The sequence below is a fragment of the Camelina sativa genome, chromosome 13 (genome assembly GCF_000633955.1).
Source record: "Camelina sativa cultivar DH55 chromosome 13, Cs, whole genome shotgun sequence".
Taxonomy (NCBI): domain Eukaryota; kingdom Viridiplantae; phylum Streptophyta; class Magnoliopsida; order Brassicales; family Brassicaceae; genus Camelina; species Camelina sativa.
This window is the reverse complement of record NC_025697.1, coordinates 9,239,414-9,258,618: the sequence shown is the minus strand read 5'-3', so window position 1 is coordinate 9,258,618 and position 19,205 is coordinate 9,239,414. Positions and strand designations below refer to the sequence as shown.

General features: G+C 38.5%; 4 protein-coding genes and 1 pseudogene across 8 annotated transcripts; 3 read left to right on the top strand and 2 right to left on the bottom strand.

Annotated features, from left to right (window-relative positions):
- LOC104736148 lies at positions 221 to 1,342 on the top strand. Its single transcript, XM_010456083.2, has one exon. It carries the CDS (start codon positions 596 to 598, stop codon positions 1,190 to 1,192), a length of 597 nt encoding a protein of 198 aa, XP_010454385.1. The 5' UTR covers positions 221 to 595; the 3' UTR covers positions 1,193 to 1,342.
- On the top strand, positions 2,682 to 3,546 carry LOC104736147 (21 kDa protein-like). The gene has a single exon (XM_010456082.2). It carries the CDS (start codon positions 2,748 to 2,750, stop codon positions 3,366 to 3,368), a length of 621 nt encoding a protein of 206 aa, XP_010454384.1. The 5' UTR covers positions 2,682 to 2,747; the 3' UTR covers positions 3,369 to 3,546.
- Positions 7,062 to 12,705, top strand: LOC104736146 (auxin response factor 7-like). Of its 3 annotated transcripts, XM_010456079.2 has the most exons (13): positions 7,062 to 7,896; positions 8,145 to 8,257; positions 8,361 to 8,456; positions 8,531 to 8,587; positions 8,672 to 8,827; positions 8,915 to 8,999; positions 9,079 to 9,169; positions 9,253 to 9,417; positions 9,513 to 9,708; positions 9,809 to 9,947; positions 10,027 to 12,005; positions 12,086 to 12,276; positions 12,367 to 12,705. In XM_010456079.2, the coding sequence occupies exons 1-13, from the start codon at positions 7,851 to 7,853 to the stop codon at positions 12,545 to 12,547; spliced, it is 3,495 nt and encodes a 1,164-aa protein (XP_010454381.1). In that variant the 5' UTR covers positions 7,062 to 7,850; the 3' UTR covers positions 12,548 to 12,705. The 3 variants fall into 3 exon arrangements, with proteins under 3 accessions (XP_010454381.1, XP_010454383.1, XP_010454382.1); XM_010456081.1 differs by lacking the exons at positions 7,062 to 7,896; positions 8,145 to 8,257; positions 8,361 to 8,456; positions 8,531 to 8,587 and having other exon boundaries at positions 8,685 to 8,777; XM_010456080.1 differs by lacking the exons at positions 7,062 to 7,896; positions 8,145 to 8,257; positions 8,361 to 8,456; positions 8,531 to 8,587 and having other exon boundaries at positions 8,738 to 8,829.
- Positions 12,798 to 14,637, bottom strand: LOC104736145 (20 kDa chaperonin, chloroplastic-like). Of its 3 annotated transcripts, none has more exons than XM_010456076.2 (6): positions 14,566 to 14,637; positions 14,131 to 14,306; positions 13,632 to 13,811; positions 13,380 to 13,535; positions 13,212 to 13,289; positions 12,798 to 13,097 (listed from the first exon to the last, which is right to left on the bottom strand). In XM_010456076.2, exons 2-6 carry the CDS (start codon positions 14,302 to 14,304, stop codon positions 12,924 to 12,926), a joined length of 762 nt encoding a protein of 253 aa, XP_010454378.1. In that variant the 5' UTR covers positions 14,305 to 14,306; positions 14,566 to 14,637; the 3' UTR covers positions 12,798 to 12,923. The 3 variants fall into 3 exon arrangements, with proteins under 3 accessions (XP_010454378.1, XP_010454380.1, XP_010454379.1); XM_010456078.2 differs by having other exon boundaries at positions 14,131 to 14,309; positions 14,566 to 14,619; XM_010456077.2 differs by lacking the exon at positions 14,566 to 14,637 and adding an exon at positions 14,471 to 14,559.
- Positions 15,327 to 18,363, bottom strand: LOC104736144 (annotated as a pseudogene).

The following is a 19,205-nucleotide window of genomic DNA, read 5'->3' as shown; positions in this document are numbered from 1 at the left end:
AAACCAAAATACCAACGTTTACCCAATAAGAGCATGCCCATCGTTCTGATGGAGGTGCTCAGAGCTATTGTGAACCAATTATTTCACTCTCTGAAATACCAATATTCAAGATATATATCTATAATGAATTTTCTTTTATTAATTTTAGTGATGGACGAACACGGAACATCCTCCACCTAGTAAATATTGCATCGGTCATGCACACAATCATAATAAGCACACAACAACAAAAAATAAAGAGAGTCGTATCGAAAGTGTTGTTTAGGTTTGTTATACAATTCTTTGTTTTCTAGTATTATTAAATTTTCGAGGGGTGGGGAATAACTCATCGGGCTATTCGCATCTTCCTTCAACACAAAAGGCATCTTCCGCTCTCGATTCTCAGCATCTACCCAAAATATTCATACTTCAACTTGCACATTGACATCCAATCCAACGGCTTTACCTTTCCTAACTCAACTTGCTCTTCATCCAACGGTCCATATATCATCTCTCTCTCCTCCTCCTCCTTTATATAACCGCTTGGAACCATTCTTATATTTTGCTTATCGGATTCCAAATTGGCAAAAAAAAAAAAGTATAACAAATTATTAAGATGGCGACCTTGGAATCTCCATTAGAGGCTTTGGCGTTTCAATACGCTAGCTTCGGTGTTTTCGCCGTTGTCAACAACGTTTGGACATGGATCGCTGTAGTTACTGCCGCCGTCAGCTTCTGGAGGATCAGAGTCACCACCATCGGAGACGGAGACGGCCATGCATGTGTCTTGTTAGAGGAATCAAGAACCGATCCGGTTAAAGAAACGGTTACGAAAACGCCGCAATCAATAACCGCTACGGTTAAAGAAACGGTTGCTCGAGTGAAAGAAACGGTTACGAAAAGGGAGATGTTAACGTGCGATGACGGAGAGACGAAGGGGAAGAAACTGACGATGTACTACGAAGTAGACGTTGACAGTGACCGTGGGAGGTGTATCGACGGAGAGTTAACGGCCGTTACCGGTAACTACGGAGGAGGTTTGGGTGATTGTGGCGGAGATTGGTGGGGGAAATGGGAAGGAGTGGTGAGGATGAGAAATGGTGATGACAGTTGGTATCGTTACGTGGATTTAACGGTGATTAACGGAAATGTCGTAAGGTTATGGGATGACAACAGAACGAGTAACGGCCGGAGTTGTCTAAATTTAGAGTAGTTCCTTATTTTGGAAACTTTAATTGTTTGTTTGAAATGTATTTTTTTTGTTGGTTAAGTTGCAACTTGTAAATAATAATATTTCACATAAGGACCAAGGAATGAAGGATCGCTTGAACTAGAAGAGAATATTCAATTGTTGATTCCAAGTTACTGTATGTTTGCTTGCTGGTTTGGCCAATCTAAAATTGATAACAAGCATGTACTTTTTAAGCCCATCAAAACTTGACTCCTGCACATATGTGTATTTGTTTGTGTTGCTAGGGCCATCCTGGTCTAGGCTGGCGTAGAACCCGCAAGATCCACGTATTCTTTTACACAAGTCTAGTTCAGTTCAGGCTTGGTTTTTAAACTCGGCCAGGTTCGAACAGGGCTACTATTTAGTACTTACCACCTTCAAGATTTGTATTAAAAGATGGAAGTATATTTTACCAATTTTTTACATGTATAAATGTTAACTTTCTGATGCAAGTGACGTTGTGGAGATGTTTGTGGAAGACAAATTTTCAGAATCATTTGCTGAAGTTATATATTAGGATATTTCGATCATCACACGGCCCTTAACGGCTTAACCTCTTAAACATTCGATATGGTGAAAAAAGTGGTATCCAATAACATTGTCGACTTGTCATCCGCAGACCAAAGAGGCTGCTAGCTAGCTTAAGACCACTAACTAACTTTCACTCATTAGACTTCACGTTATGTATAATTGGATCTCCAAAATAATAAACATACGAAGAGTGACATTTTCGTTTAAGTGGGTCCTTCTAGGAAAGCATCATTAAAGTTTCCTAGAGGCAAAAAAACTTAGCATATATATTTTGGTGTACTTGATATAGCAAATTACTAATTAATTTACCAACTGAAGTATTTTTTTTAATAACAAATATGTATGCAGTTTGTTTTCATAATTCAATTTTTTAAAAAGTTTGAATGAAGATTAACTCGTTTTAATATTGCATGTAGTATAGTAATTAAATTCAAATTATATGATACAAACTATAAAGAGTGAAGCAAAGAACTGTGGCAGCCATTTTAATTAATGGCAAATAAAGATTTTGTCTCTGAAAGCTCTTTTGTCAATTCATAACAAAAATGTGGACCCAAACTTCTGATGAAACCTCTTTAGAAATAATTGGGCATTGGTGCCCAGTCCGCCAATAATTTCACAAATTTTGTTCTTTTTCGTATTGTTTGTTACTTATATTGTTTTATAATCAAAATTTTGCTATCAGTTTATGTATACGCAATGGAAATGGACAGTCTTTTTTTTTGTTTTTGCGCTGGATTCGCTAGTCTCTCTCTGTTCTGTAAAATGCGGTGCATTAAATTTTACACATTTCCCCCATAATGAAAGAGATGCTCCCCATTCACTTTCTTACCCCTATACTCTGTACGTACACACGTAAAAATGTAGGAAATATCTGAGGGTAATTAAGTAATGTTTCACGGACCTACGGCTTTAAATTCTTCTTACCGACTACTCTCCTTTTCATTTACAGACATAACCCTAGTTGTGGTCTCTCACTCAAAGTCTAAGCCGAGAGAGAGAAGTTATGGCTCCTTCACATAAACACTTCATCGCCGCCATTGTCTTCACCGTCATTGTAGCTGCCACCACCGGACATGGTCGACATAATAATGGTGGTGAAGACATCGTACACTCGTCTTGCGAACACGCGAGCTACCCATCACTATGCGTCCGTACTCTTTCATCTTACTCCGGCCCAACAATCACCAACAGCCGCGATTTAGCTCAAGCAGCCGTCAAAATCAGCCTCTCCCACGCACAAAGCGCAGCTAAGAAGCTTGCGGCGGTGAGAGACTCGGTGGGGAAGAAGAAGAAACTGGAGAAAGGGGCACTCGTGGACTGTGTGGAGATGATTGGAGACTCGGTGGACGAGCTGAGCCGTACGCTCGGCGTTTTGAAGCATCTCCGCGTCTCAGGCGGTTCGGCTAAGGAGTTCCGGTGGCAGATGAGCAATGCACAGACGTGGGCTAGCGCTGCGCTTACAGATGAAGACACGTGTCTTGATGGGTTTCAAGGTATCGACGGTGAAATCAAAACGGAGGTGAAGCAGTGGATGACCAAGGTGGCGAGGGTTACGAGCAACGCGCTTTACATGATCAACCAGCTAGATGAGACACGTGGCAAACCCCATGTCGTACATCTTTGATGTTAAAAATGAGCTAGATCGTTCTAATGGACGGTCTTTAAATTGTGTGTTCTCTAGGTTTCTTTATTCGTGTGTCTTAATTGCAAGTTATATATAAAATCTCTACTATATATAAAAATGAGTTTTTGAAATTAGACAATGTCCTTTTAAGTAGTTTTTGAAATGATTTTTTAATCTACTCTGTCACTATATGGTCTTATGGATCCGTTGAGATTCGATCGAAAGATAGACTTGTAACTTTGTAAGTTGTGTAACACTCTCGTACGTCATGTGATTTTGTCTTGGTATGAAACTGAAATCGATATAAGAAATTGATAACGTAAGAGTGTGTGTATGTTTGACCAAGCTCGTGAGAAACCAGGCCCAGCAAGACGGCCCATAACCAACATGACATAATAATTAAGTCGTTAAGGTTGCAGGAGGAACAAGCACAGAACAAGGGTTGGCATTTTTCTCAATAAGAATTCACTAACTGGTTTACATACGTATTTTATCTTGTTCTCCAATTATGTTCAGCATTTTGAACTAACTTTATTTTATCTTGTTCTCCAATTATGTTCAGCATTTTGAACTAACTTTTTAACGATATCAATAAAAGAATATTTGTGTCCCTTGAATCATTTGATGCTTGTTCATCACGACGAAGATCTTAGTTTCCTCCTTTCATAATTAACTCAAATACCTATACACATCTAGGATGTTTCATCTCCTAATTCACCCATATATACCCATGTATATTCAGTAGAATGTAATTAAATTTGATATTGTATGTATGTGAAACGATCACATAATATGGAATTTAATAAATGAAGGGAGTATATTACTGTTGTTGATGATGTGGTGTATGGAAATGAATAAGATAACGCATGTTAGGATAGTTTGAAAACAACGTTTTTCTTTAAATTTCAAGGAAGTTTGTAAAATGTATTTTTCTTTAAATAGATTTGACTAATCCAGGTCCACGGCGAAAGAGATGTCGCGCAAACCAGCTCATGTCATCCACCAAACACTTTGAGCCAATGTAAAAATGGGGTGGGAGTGTGACCACGTCAGGTGGGATTTGCTGTGAGAGAGGGCCTTCTCTAATTTTTGTTTATTTCTTTTTTTTTTTAATAGTGAAGAGAAAATAAACTTATCAGGAAGTTGGAATATTCGACAAAGGGAACATATATAAACCCACAAAAAGTAAAGAAAAGACTGAACCCGTCAAACGGTTAACCCACAACTCTCTCTTACAATCTAGTAGTCAACTATCCCAGTACAGTACGCTTTAGAATACAAGCAGTGATGGATTTTGTTTTCTCTATAAATTAAATTTAAATCAAGAGTGTATCTATCTAAGATCATATCAGAAAAATATATAACTATAGAAAAATAGATTATAATTAAATAAAAATGTATCTATTTATACTTCTTTATTATTATTGTCTTAAAGTATTTTAGCGGTATATACCGCTTTGGTGAATAATTGCATAAAAAATAGTAAACATTGTATAACTTAAATCCAAAAATTCGAGTTTCTTTAGTCTGGTCACTGGTGGTAATGAAACTTCCTAAGAGATGTCTGATAATCCATCTAACTCCAGTGTGCGTGTTGTGGTTACAGATTCGTATAATACTAACACTAAATGTCCAAATCATTAAAACCGGCTAAAATATGAGTTTGGACAAGCTTGTCCACTTTCCTCCGAGTGCGGACATCATATAGATCTTGGACACATAGAAACGGTTCTGAAACGCGTCGTGCGTCACATATCTCTTGCTCTCCTCGGCACTGAACACGACCTAGAATCTTGGACTCTGTTATAGTTCCAACATATTGAAGTCATAGTTTGGAGTTCATAATAAATTTCAATCGTTTGCTAGTACTTTTGTAATATATAACAGAACTACGAACGAAACAAAAAAGAATAACTGGGAGTTCTTTTTAGGCCACAAAATTACTTTATAAGGTCTTTTTACATTCATCCAATCTTCAAAACGTCTGTCTTCACTCTTCACGCATTTATTGCTAAGGGACATCATGTCGCTACTCGCTGCCACTTATTTGAATTGACATCCATTCATTATAAGTTTTTATAACTTCTAGTATTTTTGTAACCATTATAAAGTTTTGGATCGAAACCTAAACTAACAAAGAGGTCCCTGATTTTTGTTTTTGGGGGGTCATTTCAACTGTTAACACTTTACAGAGGCCAATCTTGAAGTTTAGTATCTAGTAGTATACAAAGCGACTTATGAGGCCTCAAACCAAACAGTTTGTGATTTGTAAAATATGTATGGTTTATATTCGAGTTATTCTTAAACAAGCTAATATTTAACGCACAAGTTGGAGACTTGGAGGTGACTCTATCTCTTATTTACTCCACTTTGGAATTAGTGTTGGTTGAATGTACATATATGTGTAATTTTCAGTTTCGAGTATGTTGGGTGTGATTGGTGACAAAAACAAAGCGGTACAAGTGGTACGGTTTTGTATTTTTACCAATCACAAAAACTTAACTAATATTTTTATTAAAAATTTTACACTCAGCTTATTTGTACAGTTTTCATGTACAGCTCTTTCTTACAGTTTTGCACTATTCCGTAAAAGTTTACAGCTTAACCTTACAGTTTTTCTATACATTTTTATATACATTACCAATCAGATCCGTTTATTATCATATACTATCATCGAGGTTTTTTTTTTTTATTCCTGATATGGTACAATGGTAGAGATTTAAAAGATTAAAGAGGGATCAAATTTATAATTGTAGAGCATCGACCAACGTATATCAATTTATCAACATGTTGCTTCATAAACAGTATACTATAAATTTCCATATAAGTTTTATCTTCTTCTTCTTGTATGTTAAAAAGCAATATTTCATCCACATCCAAAACATGAATCACATGATGTGCTTCTTATTAACATGACAACCCTAAAATTAACTACTACCAAATTAGGCTAACGAGAACACTGATGTTAATACTAATTAATCGGCTCTTGATCTCTCAACTATCCAAGAAAAAAAGTTTCGAATATTAAAAATAAAAGATATATTGAAGAATTTATTTTCAGTTAAATCTCTAACATAAATAAATACTAACATTTGCTATTTATTAGTATCATAAAAACTCTTGTATTCCTAAACCTAATTTACAATTTGATAGCTTTATATAAATTATAAATTAAAGATATAGAAACACATTGACTATACATTGCATTACTAAAAAAATATATGTTTCATCCTCCTATAGAACCTAATAAAACTTCACAGACTTTCTAAACGATTATCTTTAATTAACAAAATATCGAAAATCAGAAGATAATTTTCTATTGAATTATTAATCCTAAAATGTATCTCAACTAGTAAAATGAAATACAAAATTTTCAGAAACTACCAAAAATATATTAATGCACTTTGATAAAAATAGCTGCTAGTCAAATTAGTAATTTTCTCTCTTTTTTTTGGGTTCACAAATTTTTACATCTCTTAAATTGTACAACAAATATAAACCTTAATGACAAACACTCATCAAAGTTTTTCAGAGAAAATAACACTAATTTTTTTTTTCTTTTTTTTTTTGTAGAGAACAATAATGTTTAAGAAATTTATCGTGGCCAGTTTGCTAGTGAATATGTCGGCTTCATGAGCATTATTATTACTAAACATAAATATAATAATAAATAAATATCCCAAACAAAGAAAAAGAAAAATAAAAACGAGAAGGAAAAGAAAAGAAAGAAAAGGAGGAAGATGAAAAAGCTGTTCCTGTGCCTTTAGCAGACCTTTTGGTAGTTGTCCTGGTCTCGCTGATCATCCCTTTCCGACAACTCTGATGCTCTTTCTCTCTATCGCTTGAGCTCTCTCTGTCTTAATCTCTTTCTTACCTTTCGATTCTGCTTCTTCTCTTTCGAATCCATTTTCCCAGATTTTCTTTTTATAGAAACCCTTCTCTCTTTGATGCGCCAAGAAAGGAAAGCAGCTGAATCAAGTAAAACTTGTGTGGGTTTCTTCTGGTTTCTGGGTTTCTCTTTCTGAATCATCTGACTCGAGTTGAAGAGCCTCGTTCGTTGAGAAGAAAAAAAAAGGAATCTTTTTTTTTTAAGGTCCTTTTTTTTTGTCTCTCCGGAGATTCCGCGTGTGAAAAGTCGTGGCTTTTGATCTCTTTGAGATACTTAAAATTTCCGAAGAATTGGAGTCTCTGTCGGAGTTAAATAGCAGAGATCTTGGAGTCCTCATTTCGGATTAACGACTTCTTTTTTCTTTTTCCTGCGGTAACTTGGATTGTCAAGAGTGGAGCTTGAAAAAAAAAGAACTTTGTTTTCCATTCACTTTGTGTTGGAGTGAAAAGCTTAGGGGTTTTAAGGGTGTAAGCTGAAGATGAAGCTCTCACGTAAAGAGCTCAGCTTTGTATAAAGCTCAGATTTGAGATTACTATTTTTATCGGGTTTTATTTCTTCTAGAGAAACTTTAGGAGTAAAAAAGATCAGTAATCATGAAAGCTCCTTCATCAAATGGAGTTTCTCCGAATCCCGTTGAAGGTTTGTGTTTTCTAGTATTTGATTAAAAGTTCTAAATCCTTTATTAGTAGAAACTCATTGCTGGATTTGTTGAGAGTTCCTGAACATGTGTAATTGAGTTGATTTTTGCATATAATCTGCTTTAGAACTAAGCTAAGTAACTATTGTATTGAGTCATCCAAGCCCCTGCATTTCTCTCTGATAGTAGTAACTGAAGGAGGATACCAGATATTTGAAGTAATCACAGCTTTGATGTTGTGTGAGTGCAGGGGAAAGGAGAAATATAAACTCAGAATTATGGCACGCTTGTGCTGGGCCACTGATTTCGTTGCCTCCAGCAGGAAGTCTTGTTGTTTACTTCCCTCAAGGTCACAGTGAGCAAGTATGTTGTTCCATAAAAGTTTGGTATTAATTCATGGCTGATCAAGAATGAGCCTCTGATTGGAAATTTCATGCTGCTGTCTTTCCTTTTCCTATTTCTTTAGGTCGCGGCTTCAATGCAGAAGCAGACTGATTGCATACCGAGTTACCCAAATCTTCCTTCCAAACTCATCTGCATGCTTCATAATGTTACTTTGAATGTATGATATCTTTAATTATCAATAGTGGTCTCTACATTTACATCTCTAACATCTGATTGTCGATTATAAACCAGGCTGATCCTGAGACGGATGAGGTGTATGCGCAGATGACTCTTCAGCCAGTAAACAAAGTAGGTTGCTGCTTTTCACTGAAAATACTCTTCAGTGTATTTGAGGAGTAGGGACTAATTGTTCTGAGCATTTTTGTTGAACAGTATGACAGAGATGCATTGCTTGCTTCTGACATGGGTCTTAAGCTAAACAGACAACCAAACGAATTTTTCTGCAAAACCCTCACAGCGAGTGACACAAGTACTCACGGTGGATTTTCTGTACCCCGACGAGCAGCTGAGAAAATCTTTCCTGCTCTGGTGTATATACAATGCTTTATTATATATCTGATAATTAGGATCTCTTTATTGCATTAGCTTCTTACATTGTTGGCAATATTCTGTTAGGATTTCTCCATGCAACCACCTTGTCAGGAGCTTGTTGCTAAGGATATTCACGACAGCACATGGACTTTCAGACATATTTATCGAGGTTTTTCCAACTTATTCAATCAATTTTGGCTTAAGTAAAACCTGTTCTTAGGTTTTTCCCATATGTTGATATTTATCAGGTCAACCAAAAAGGCACTTGCTAACTACAGGCTGGAGTGTGTTTGTCAGTACGAAAAGGCTCTTTGCTGGAGACTCTGTTCTTTTTATAAGGTATATATCAATCTCAATGTGCCAATGGCTCTTTTCGGTATTTATTTGTCAAAGATGCTAACTCCTTTTCACTTTCAATTAAGAGATGGAAAGGCGCAACTTCTGTTGGGTATAAGACGTGCAAATAGGCAACAGCCTGCGCTTTCTTCATCTGTAATATCAAGCGATAGCATGCACATCGGAGTTCTTGCTGCAGCAGCTCATGCTAATGCTAATAACAGTCCTTTCACCATTTTCTACAACCCAAGGTGGCGGATCTATGTTTCCTTTTTGCCTCCATTAACCTTACTATATACTTTGTTTCAAGGCAATTGCTGAGAGAATCACAACCGAGTTTTTGCAGGGCTGCTCCCGCTGAGTTTGTGGTTCCTTTAGCCAAGTATACCAAAGCAATGTACGCTCAGGTTTCCCTCGGTATGCGGTTTAGGATGATATTTGAGACAGAAGAATGTGGAGTTCGTCGGTATATGGGTACAGTTACCGGTATCAGTGATCTTGATCCAGTGAGATGGAAAAACTCTCAGTGGCGGAATCTTCAGGTAGTTTGAAAGTAAAACTCATGATGAATGCCAGATTTGTCTTTCTTGATACATTTGCACCATTCATTTTAGTTAACCCTTGTTTCTGTGTCTGCTAAAGATTGGATGGGATGAGTCAGCTGCTGGTGATCGGCCCAGTCGAGTTTCAGTTTGGGACATTGAACCGGTTTTAACTCCTTTCTACATATGTCCTCCTCCATTTTTTCGACCTCGGTTTGGAGGGCAACCTGGAATGCCAGGTAAAATCTTTGTACCATTTTCATTTCGACGCAACATCTTTGAATCTCCTTAAGGACGGAAACCCTGGTGCTCTTGCAGATGATGAGACTGACATGGAGTCTGCACTGAAGAGAGCAATGCCATGGCTTGATAATAGCTCAGAGATGAAAGACGCTTCAAGTACGATATTTCCTGGTCTGAGTTTAGTTCAGTGGATGAATATGCAGCAACAGAACGGCCAGTTACCATCTGCTGCTGCACAGCCAGGTTTCTTTCCGTCAATGCTATCGCCAAGCGCGGGACTGCACAACAATCTTGGTGGCACTGATGATCCCTCCAAGTTACTGAGCTTTCAGACGCCGCAAGGAGGGATGTCCTCATCAAATCTCCAATATAACAAACCGAACTCTCAAGCCCCAATGTCCCAGTTGCCTCAGCCACCAACTACGTTGTCCCAACAACAGCAGCTGCAGCAATTGTTGCACTCCTCTTTGAACCATCAGCAACAACAATCGCAGTCTCAACAACAGCAACAACAACAACAGTTACTGCAGCAGCAACAACAATTGCAGTCTCAACAACACAGCAATAACAATCAATCGCAGTCTCAACAACAACAACAACAACAACAATCGTTGCAGCAGCAGCAGCAGCAGCAACAACAACAACAACAACAACAATTGCAGCAACAGCATCAACAACCGTTACAGCAACAGATTCAGAGAACGCAGTCATTGCGATCTCACTCGCATCCACAACAACAGCCACAACAGGTACAACAACATAAATCGCAGCAACTTCAGCATCCTCAGAATCAGCATTACAGTGGCCAACAAGCAGCGCAGCAGCATCAGGCGCAACAACATTTGCAACCACAGCTAGTTTCTGGATCGATGGCAAGCAGTGTCATCACGCCTCCGTCCAGCTCCCTTAATCAAAGCTTTCAACTGCAACAACAGTCTAAGCAGCCTCAACAAGCACACCACCATTTAGGTGCGAGCACTAGCCAGAGTAATGTAATTGAAACCAGCAAGTCATCATCCAATCTGATGTCTGTACCGCCGCAAGAGACGCAGTTTCCACGACAAGTAGAACAGCAGCAGCCTCCTGGTCTCAAGGGGCAGAATCAGCAAACACTGTTGCAGCAGAAAGCTCACCAGGCACAGGCCCAACAGATATTCCAGCAGAGTCTCTTGGAACAGCCGCATTTACAATTTCAGTTGTTGCAGAGATTACAACAGCAACAGCAGCAGCAGTTTCTTTCGCCGCAGTCTCAGTTACCACACCATCAATTGCAAAGCCAGCAGTTGCCTGCTCTCTCTCAAGGTCATCAGTTTCCGTCGTCCTGCACTAACAATGGCTTATCGACGTTGCAACCACCTCAAATGCTGGTGAACCGGCCTCAGGAAAAACAAAACCCACCTGTTGGAGGAGGGGTCAAAGCTTATTCAGGCATCACAGATGGAGGAGATGCACCTTCCTCTTCAACCTCGCCTTCTACCAACAACTGTCAGATCTCGTCTTCAGGCTTTCTCAACAGAAGCCAAAGCGGGCCAGCGATCTTAATACCTGATGCAGCGATTGATATGTCTGGTAATCTCGTTCAGGATCTTTACGGCAAATCCGATATGAGGCTAAAACAAGAACTCGTGGGTCAGCAAAAGTCCAAAGCTAGTTTAACAGATCATCATCTAGAAGCATCTGCCTCTGGAACTTCTTACGGTTTAGATGGAGGCGACAACAACAGACAACAGAACTTCTTGGCTCCAACTTTTGGCCTTGACGGTGATTCCAGGAACAGCTTGCTCGGTGGACCTAATGTTGATAATGGCTTTGTTCCTGACACGTTGCTCTCGAGGGGATATGACTCCCAGAAAGATCTTCAGAACATGCTTTCAAACTATGGAGGAGTGACAAATGACATTGGCACAGAAATGTCTACTTCAGCTGTAAGAACTCAATCTTTTGGTGTCCCCAACGTGCCCGCCATTTCAAACGATTTGGCTGTCAACGATGCTGGAGTTCTTGGTGCTGGACTGTGGCCAGCTCAGACTCAGCGAATGCGAACTTATACAAAGGTTCGACTTAACTCTGATCCCTGCATGTTGAAATTTGGAATATTTGTTTGGTTTGACAAATGTGGTAGATTATCCTACAGGTGCAAAAGCGAGGTTCGGTGGGGAGATCAATAGACGTCAACCGTTACAGAGGTTACGATGAGTTGAGGCATGATCTAGCTCGCATGTTTGGAATCGAAGGACAGCTTGAAGATCCACAAACATCAGACTGGAAACTTGTTTATGTCGATCATGAAAACGACATCCTCCTCGTCGGGGATGATCCATGGGAGTAAGTGCAGAGCAATTACATTCACACATCAAACCGTTAGAAGTGCCAATCTTTTTTTGAAAACCTTTATTATAATCTTGATTTCTGCAGGGAATTTGTAAACTGTGTTCAGAGCATAAAGATCCTTTCATCAGCTGAGGTTCAACAGATGAGCTTGGATGGTAATTTTGCGGGTGTGCCGGTTACTAATCAAGCTTGTAGTGGCGGTGATAGTGGCAATGCTTGGAGAGGTCATTATGATGATAATTCAGCCACCTCGTTTAACCGGTGAAGGCAGAAGATCTCTCAGACAAAGATTCTTTTTTTCTTCGTTTTGTAATATAACTTCTCTTTGATAGCACGCGTCTCAAGTTTCCACTGGGCACTGTAGAGCATTTACCTGTAAAATATTTTCCACTAAAGTTTACAAGAAGATTCCATTTGATGCGAGTCACAGTTTCTACCAAGTCAACTGATCATTTTAAACCGTTTGTAACTAAAATGCTAATCGAGTCTACGGTTAAAGAAGGCAAAACATGAGATCAGCAAATAAAAAACACAATCATCTTTTCCAACTCAAGTCTTTGTTCCAAATTATGCTCATGCCGTTTACGAAAAAAATTTCCACAATTGGGATACAAGTTGCATGTTACAAAGACATAACATAACTAAGAAAGTATAGCCATCACATCTGAAGCTCTGAGGGCAATGTAGTTGGAACCATCTTTGCCCTTGAAGTCGTTACCAGCATACTTGGAATAAAGAACTGTGCTTCCGGTCGATATTGGTAGGGGGGTAACGCTACCTTCCTCGTCTAGGGAACCAGGTCCAACTGCTATCACCTGCCCAAAAATGCAGAGGGGAACATGTATTATTATAACTGGAGTTTGAACTAGGAAATACATCAATCGACTAAGGAAGTCTCAGATTCGACATAATAGCACATGTGCACTTACCGTGCCAATAGAAGGCTTCTCTTTGGTGGTCTCGGTTAACAACAACCCTCCAGCTGTTTTCTCCTCTGCCTCAGCAACCTAAACTCATAAAGTTCAAAACAGAAGTTATCACTGTTCTTGCGGGCAGAAACAATATTAAGTTGGTGAAGGTAAGCACTTGAGACAAACCTTAATAAAGACTCGGTCATTCAAAGGTTTAAGATCTTTGATGTCATCTGTCTCAAGAATGCCAACAATATCATCTTCCTTGAGAATGAGATGCTTCACATCATTGAATTCGACCTCAGTTCCTGCATATTTGGAGTAAATAATTTGTGCTCCAGTCTGCATCAGGAGAAAGAAGAAGGCATTTCAGATAAGTTTATCAACAAACAACAAAGCAAAACAAAAAAGCAAGGCTTGAAGGGTAGTGAGGCTTACAGGGACAGTGATATCAATTTTGTTTTTCCCAATAGTTCTTCCTTCACCCACAGCAACGACTTCACCACCTTGAGGTTTTGATTGAGCTGTGGATGGAAGTAAGATACCTCCTAGAGTCTTCTCCTCTGCCTCCTTGATCTTCACCAACAGTCGATCTCCCAATGGCTTTATTGTAGTATACTGTAAATAACCAGAACGAAACAGAGAAATTTATAAGTCAAAACTAAACGAGAAGAAACATATATCCAAACGTAACACAAGTCACCATTAAGATACAAATCAAGCTTGCAAAAGAAAAGCTAGAAGCATCTAAGTTCCGTTTCTTTCTACATCAGCAGATATGATTGTATTAACACACAAGACGAATGGCCAAAACAATCAAAATGAATTGGTTAAACATACAAACATCAATCTAAAATTCACATGAGTTCCACATACAAACAGACCCAACTTACGAAACAACAATGAGAATCAACACAAAAGAAGCGAGAGCGAATACCTTAGGAGCAACAACAGAAGCAGCTCTGACAACAAAACGACGGAACTGGTTCTGCCTTAGAGTCCCTGGTTTCAAAGAAGTAAACTTGACACTTGAAGCTCTTAGACCTTCCAGCGAGGCTAAGCTCCTCACTGACACAGTCACTGGTGAGGCTGTAAGTTGCGTAGCCGCCATTTCTGCTATCCATCCATCCATCAAACACACATATAAACTCTAAATTAGTAGAAATTGAGACATAGAAAACAGAAAATGAAGATTACTCCCAGATTCACAAAACATTTCCGCAAAAGCCAACAGCTACAGAGCAAACCCAATTACTTTATCCGCTTAAAGTTCGAACCTTTGAATTCAATTCTCGTAGTGAACCGTTTCTATAATCCTAATAGAGAGTGAAGAGGAAGAGTGGGTAAGTAAAGGAGAAAAGAGTGATGATACCTTGTTTGTTGAGGATAAGAAAAAAAAAAAGGTTGAGACTTTCGGAGGATAAAAACCCTAAAAATTGCAGTAGAGAGAGAGAGAGAGAGATAGACTAGAAAACACACATGACTCCACCCTTTTTATTTCAGCTAGTGTTTCTAGAACGCTCTACCGGGTGGGTTTTTTAGTCTCTTATACCGGGTTCGGGTCGGGTCTTTTACCTAATCCTCTTGTCACACTTTCTGAACTTTCTAGATTAGTAAATTCATTTCGAGAATTATTATATAATAATAGACCAAAAACAACATCTTTTCAATTATGAGAATATTTGCCTTTAGCTAAGAGAATCATTTTTCAAATAAATAATCGATCTCATTTGTTATCTCCTAACTCATTAACATCAATATTTTTCTTTTCTAAATATCTTTAGAATGAAGTTTAAATAAGGGCAACATATAGAAATAGACAAAAAAAAAACTTAGAATCCAAATGAGTTCTATGCTTAGGAATTAGGATACAAAGAAAAAAAAATTACACTGGTAAAAGAATTTATATACAATTTTGATGGTAATAGTCTATAGAATTTGTGTATACATATACCGAAATATACAATGTGGTGACGTCAATGTTAGTGTTAGAAAATGTGATAGGCGAATTCTTTTGAAGCATATGTATTGTAGTGTCGTTGTTTATTAAAGAAGGTCGCAAAAATAAACATCTGAAGGGAAAATATTTATTTAAAGAAAATTTTATTCAGATCATAATATTGATTTCCATAATCCTAAATCCATCTAAAAAAACCTGATAGATTAAAAACAAGTACGACATTATTTAACGGATTGATCTAAAATTATTTTAAGAAAAATTATTGCAATGACTAGCTATCTAGCTAGAGCTAAGATCTAAATCTAGCACTCCAATTCCACGGCCAAATTTTTAGGTGAATCTCCACAGTCCAAAGTAGAGCCAAACGTGTCCGAAGACACATCGATAGTGCAGTTGGCTTTCCCAACACACTTTTCAGCCACGGTCTTCACAGCATCCTTGTCTCCATGGCACGTACCAACCGCAAATGACCCACAATGCCCCACCGGATTTCCAAAGCTCGCGAATTTAACGGCTGAGATTGGCCTGTCATGGCAGGACAACTCCACTTTGTTGTGTTCATGAGCCCTGGCACAAACCGTTCCGACCACGACTGTCTTGAAGTTCACCTTGGACGGGTTGCCACCCATTTCTTCGAATAGAGTGATTGTGTTGTGTCCGCTCGCGTTCAAGAACGATCGTGGAACATGGTACCTACAAGAGTTTGGCCATATCATAATAATTAATGAAACGTTATTGATTATATAATAAGTCAAAACTTTTTTGATGAAAATAATAAAGGAACCGTTGTTACCATCTTTGAGTTGGTTTGCCGCACATAAAAGCGCACTTGTCGCTACCATACTCCCCACGGTAGTCACATTCATCTTTGCAACCATCGTCACTAGAGTTAAAGCTCGGCCAGTAACGTCCAATGCTCTGACCGTTGATCCAAGCCTCACCTTTCCCGAGACCATTAAAGTCCACAATCACTGGATTTTTACCACGAGGAGCCTTGAAATGTGCCTGGACATGTAACAATTCATTGTAAGAGGAACCGTTCATTTTGCATAATTAAATGACTTTTCATAGAAATTTTTAATTAATACTGACCTTGTACCATGTCAGCATCCGACCAGTAGCAAGCTTTTGGTTTGCCCATTTGAGGTGACCAACGGATTTCGTGCTGAAAAGTTTGTTGTTGTATCCATTCATACCAATCTTGTAGTCCCATTGATGTTTTGATAGATCCTTCTCGATAGTTTCCTCTCCTTTGTATCCGACCAAGGACACAGGACCATTGATTCCAGTTGGACTACTCGGAAAGAAAGGTCCATAATTCTAAAACATAAGAGAGGACCACAATTTCAGTTGTCACAAGATATTTTGGACAAAAAAATATCATCAAAAAGCTATGGCTTCACATGTTACCTGTAGTCCAACGGAAACACTAAGAAATGAAATGTGATTAGTCCCGTGAACGGGATTGATCTTCCTCTCAAATCTGTAATCGAATTTCCCGTCCTTTACCAACTCGTTACCGATGTATTTTCCATTGACGTAAGCATGAAGAACATGGGCATTGCTGTGAACCCGTAGCGTCATGTTTCGGCTCCAGAGTGGATCTTTCTTGTCGAGATGAACCCTAATAATAATCCCATATTAAAACCATATATAGTACACAAATCACTTAGAAATTAGAACAAGATAATCATCATTACAAGATATTGTTGGTCTAGGTATATAGATATACATACCTAGTCATGTACCAAAGATAGTCACTAGCATCATTTGTAACGTCTTTTTGGTCTACAAGACCTTTGGCAATGAGATCTCCGCTGCCTTTAAGAATGCTCTTCTGAGCGGACTCCGGTCTCCAGGTCCATTGCAGCATCTGTGGCTTACTAGAGTCGTCGGTCATGATTGATGTTTGAGCGTTCACTTTTGCAGTGTTGTAAGCCTCTTTGTCGCAGTCGGGAAGAACACTCACGGACCAAGCCGGTACGTGGTAGTCTTTCCCTTTGAAGTTGACTAAAGCATCCGCAGTTGCGTTCACATTACCGATGAAACAGCTGGATCCTTCCTTTGTTGTGTAAATTGTCGCCTTTTTAGAGATACAACAAACATGTTAACTAATGATATATAGCGTCAACTATGTAAAATATAAGGAAACAGAACCGGGTCTAACCTTGATGGAGTTGCCAAGATCGACTCTTGAAATATTGCCATAAGTCAGTGATTTTTCCATGGATTTTAACACTGTGGAGCTGTTTCAAGTGACCCCATTTCGGCTGGTTCAAGTTACCTGATATATATATATATATATATATATATATATATATAAGTCAAAATTAAACCGTATTTTCTAGACATTTTGAAGCGATTTGTGTATATATAAGAAAAATGTGAAGTTGTTTATACCGTATTCATCAAGGGGAGCATGGTAATCATATGAAGTGGTGATGTATGGACCTCCAGCGACTCTTCCAAAGTTAGTACCACCATGGTACTGTAATATGTCATATTAAAAAATCAATCAATAAAAAGTTAAAAGAGACTGGTTACTACAGTATAATAATGAATACAAAGGAGCTGAATCTGACCATGTAATAGTTCTGGAAAGTTCCTCCGGTTTGGAAAAATCTAGCAACTGAAAAAGCAAGATCCTCAGCGGTTCTATAAGGATGTTTGCCTCCCCAATTTTTGAACCATCCGGTCCAATTCTCTGTCCACATCTTTGGGCTGCTCGGGCTGGTTGGTTCGTACTGGTCACAGTAGAATCCATTGCACGTCTCGATCATAGGCTTAGGATCGTTGGGTTGTTGGCACATAAGCCATGGAACACCGATGTCTAGAGAGTTAGCCATATTGGCACACCAATCAATATAGGCCTTACCTTCTGCTCCATACGATGAGATCACGTTCCCATACTCGTTCTCAATCTAAAATATAACCGAACAAGTTAAAAATTTATAGATTTGTATATATATAGAGGAAAATATGAACATCAAAATGAACATATTGACAATATCCGGTTTATTTCAATAGAAAGGCTGATGCTGGGTCCAATGGGTCAGCCCGTTCGCTAAAGGGCCATTAAACTCGGCCACAATAACATCATCTTTAGAAATTTAAAAATGCATACCTGAGCTAGAATGATTGGACCACCTTGTGACGCAAAGAGCTTCTCGGCCTTCATCATCTCTACTATCTTTGTAGTAAAGTTTTGCATTTCATTCTGCATAAAAAGATATTCACGAAAACATTAGAAAAAAAAAAAATATCCGAAAGACATAAGAATTATCTGATTAAAGTTTGGGTTATACCATGAAAAAACTAGGGTTAACCGTTCTAAATTCCATGTTGGGCATATTGTGCAGGCGTGCAGCCACACCGGAAAGCCTCCATAATTCCATTCTGCGCAAACGTAAGGTCCAATGCCAAGAACGGAGTAGAGGCCCGCGCTTTGGATGGTTTTGATGAATCGAACAATATCTAGATTCCCCGAGAAATCGTATTGCCTTTGTTTTGGTTCATGTACGTTCCGAAAAACGTACGTCTCTATTGCGTCTAAGCCACCGTCTTTGGCTTTGTTGATCAGATCAGGCCACATCTGCAACCAAAAGCCACGAAACATTAGAAATGGATATATCTATTACTTGTGGATGAAGAAACATATGAAAAATTTGTGTGTTAAGTGAAAGTAGTTACATCAGCAGTGCTTCGTGGATAATGAATGGAGCCTGAAATTAGGATTCGGCGTTATCCATTAATGGTGATAGCTCGTTCATCGTGAGAGACAATGGTCGAGTTAGCCAAAGGGAATGAAGTGATGAGGATGAAGAACAATGATAAGAGATAAGTGAAGGTTTTCATTTTCATATCTTAGTGTTGTGTTTCTACGAGAGAAATTGTGCTTTCGAAGGGTTTTGTGTGAACTATATTTATAGTAGTGTTGATGGAACAATAACCTACTATTTTTTTCTAGATTACTTTGCTTAATATCTCGATTAATTAAATCGATTTTTAGGACTGACTAGATAAACGTTTTTAAAAAAAAATTTAAACTATCA

What these genes read in the sequence shown, in the direction of transcription:
- LOC104736148 (XM_010456083.2), top strand. Translation starts at nt 596, where the DNA reads ATGGCGACCTTGGAATCTCCATTAGAGGCTTTGGCGTTTCAATACGCT.
- LOC104736147 (XM_010456082.2), top strand. Translation starts at nt 2,748, where the DNA reads ATGGCTCCTTCACATAAACACTTCATCGCCGCCATTGTCTTCACCGTC.
- LOC104736146 (XM_010456079.2), top strand. Translation starts at nt 7,851, where the DNA reads ATGAAAGCTCCTTCATCAAATGGAGTTTCTCCGAATCCCGTTGAAG. An exon ending in TTCTCCGAATCCCGTTGAAG is followed by an intron (nt 7,897 to 8,144) that starts GTTTGTGTTTTC and finishes GTGTGAGTGCAG; the next exon opens with GGGAAAGGAGAAATATAAAC. An exon ending in ACCATTTTCTACAACCCAAG is followed by an intron (nt 9,418 to 9,512) that starts GTGGCGGATCTA and finishes GAGTTTTTGCAG; the next exon opens with GGCTGCTCCCGCTGAGTTTG.
- LOC104736145 (XM_010456076.2), bottom strand. Translation starts at nt 14,304, where the DNA reads ATGGCGGCTACGCAACTTACAGCCTCACCAGTGACTGTGTCAGTGAGG. An exon ending in ATGACCGAGTCTTTATTAAG is followed by an intron (nt 13,290 to 13,379) that starts GTTTGTCTCAAG and finishes TTATGAGTTTAG; the next exon opens with GTTGCTGAGGCAGAGGAGAA. An exon ending in AGAAGCCTTCTATTGGCACG is followed by an intron (nt 13,098 to 13,211) that starts GTAAGTGCACAT and finishes ATTTTTGGGCAG; the next exon opens with GTGATAGCAGTTGGACCTGG.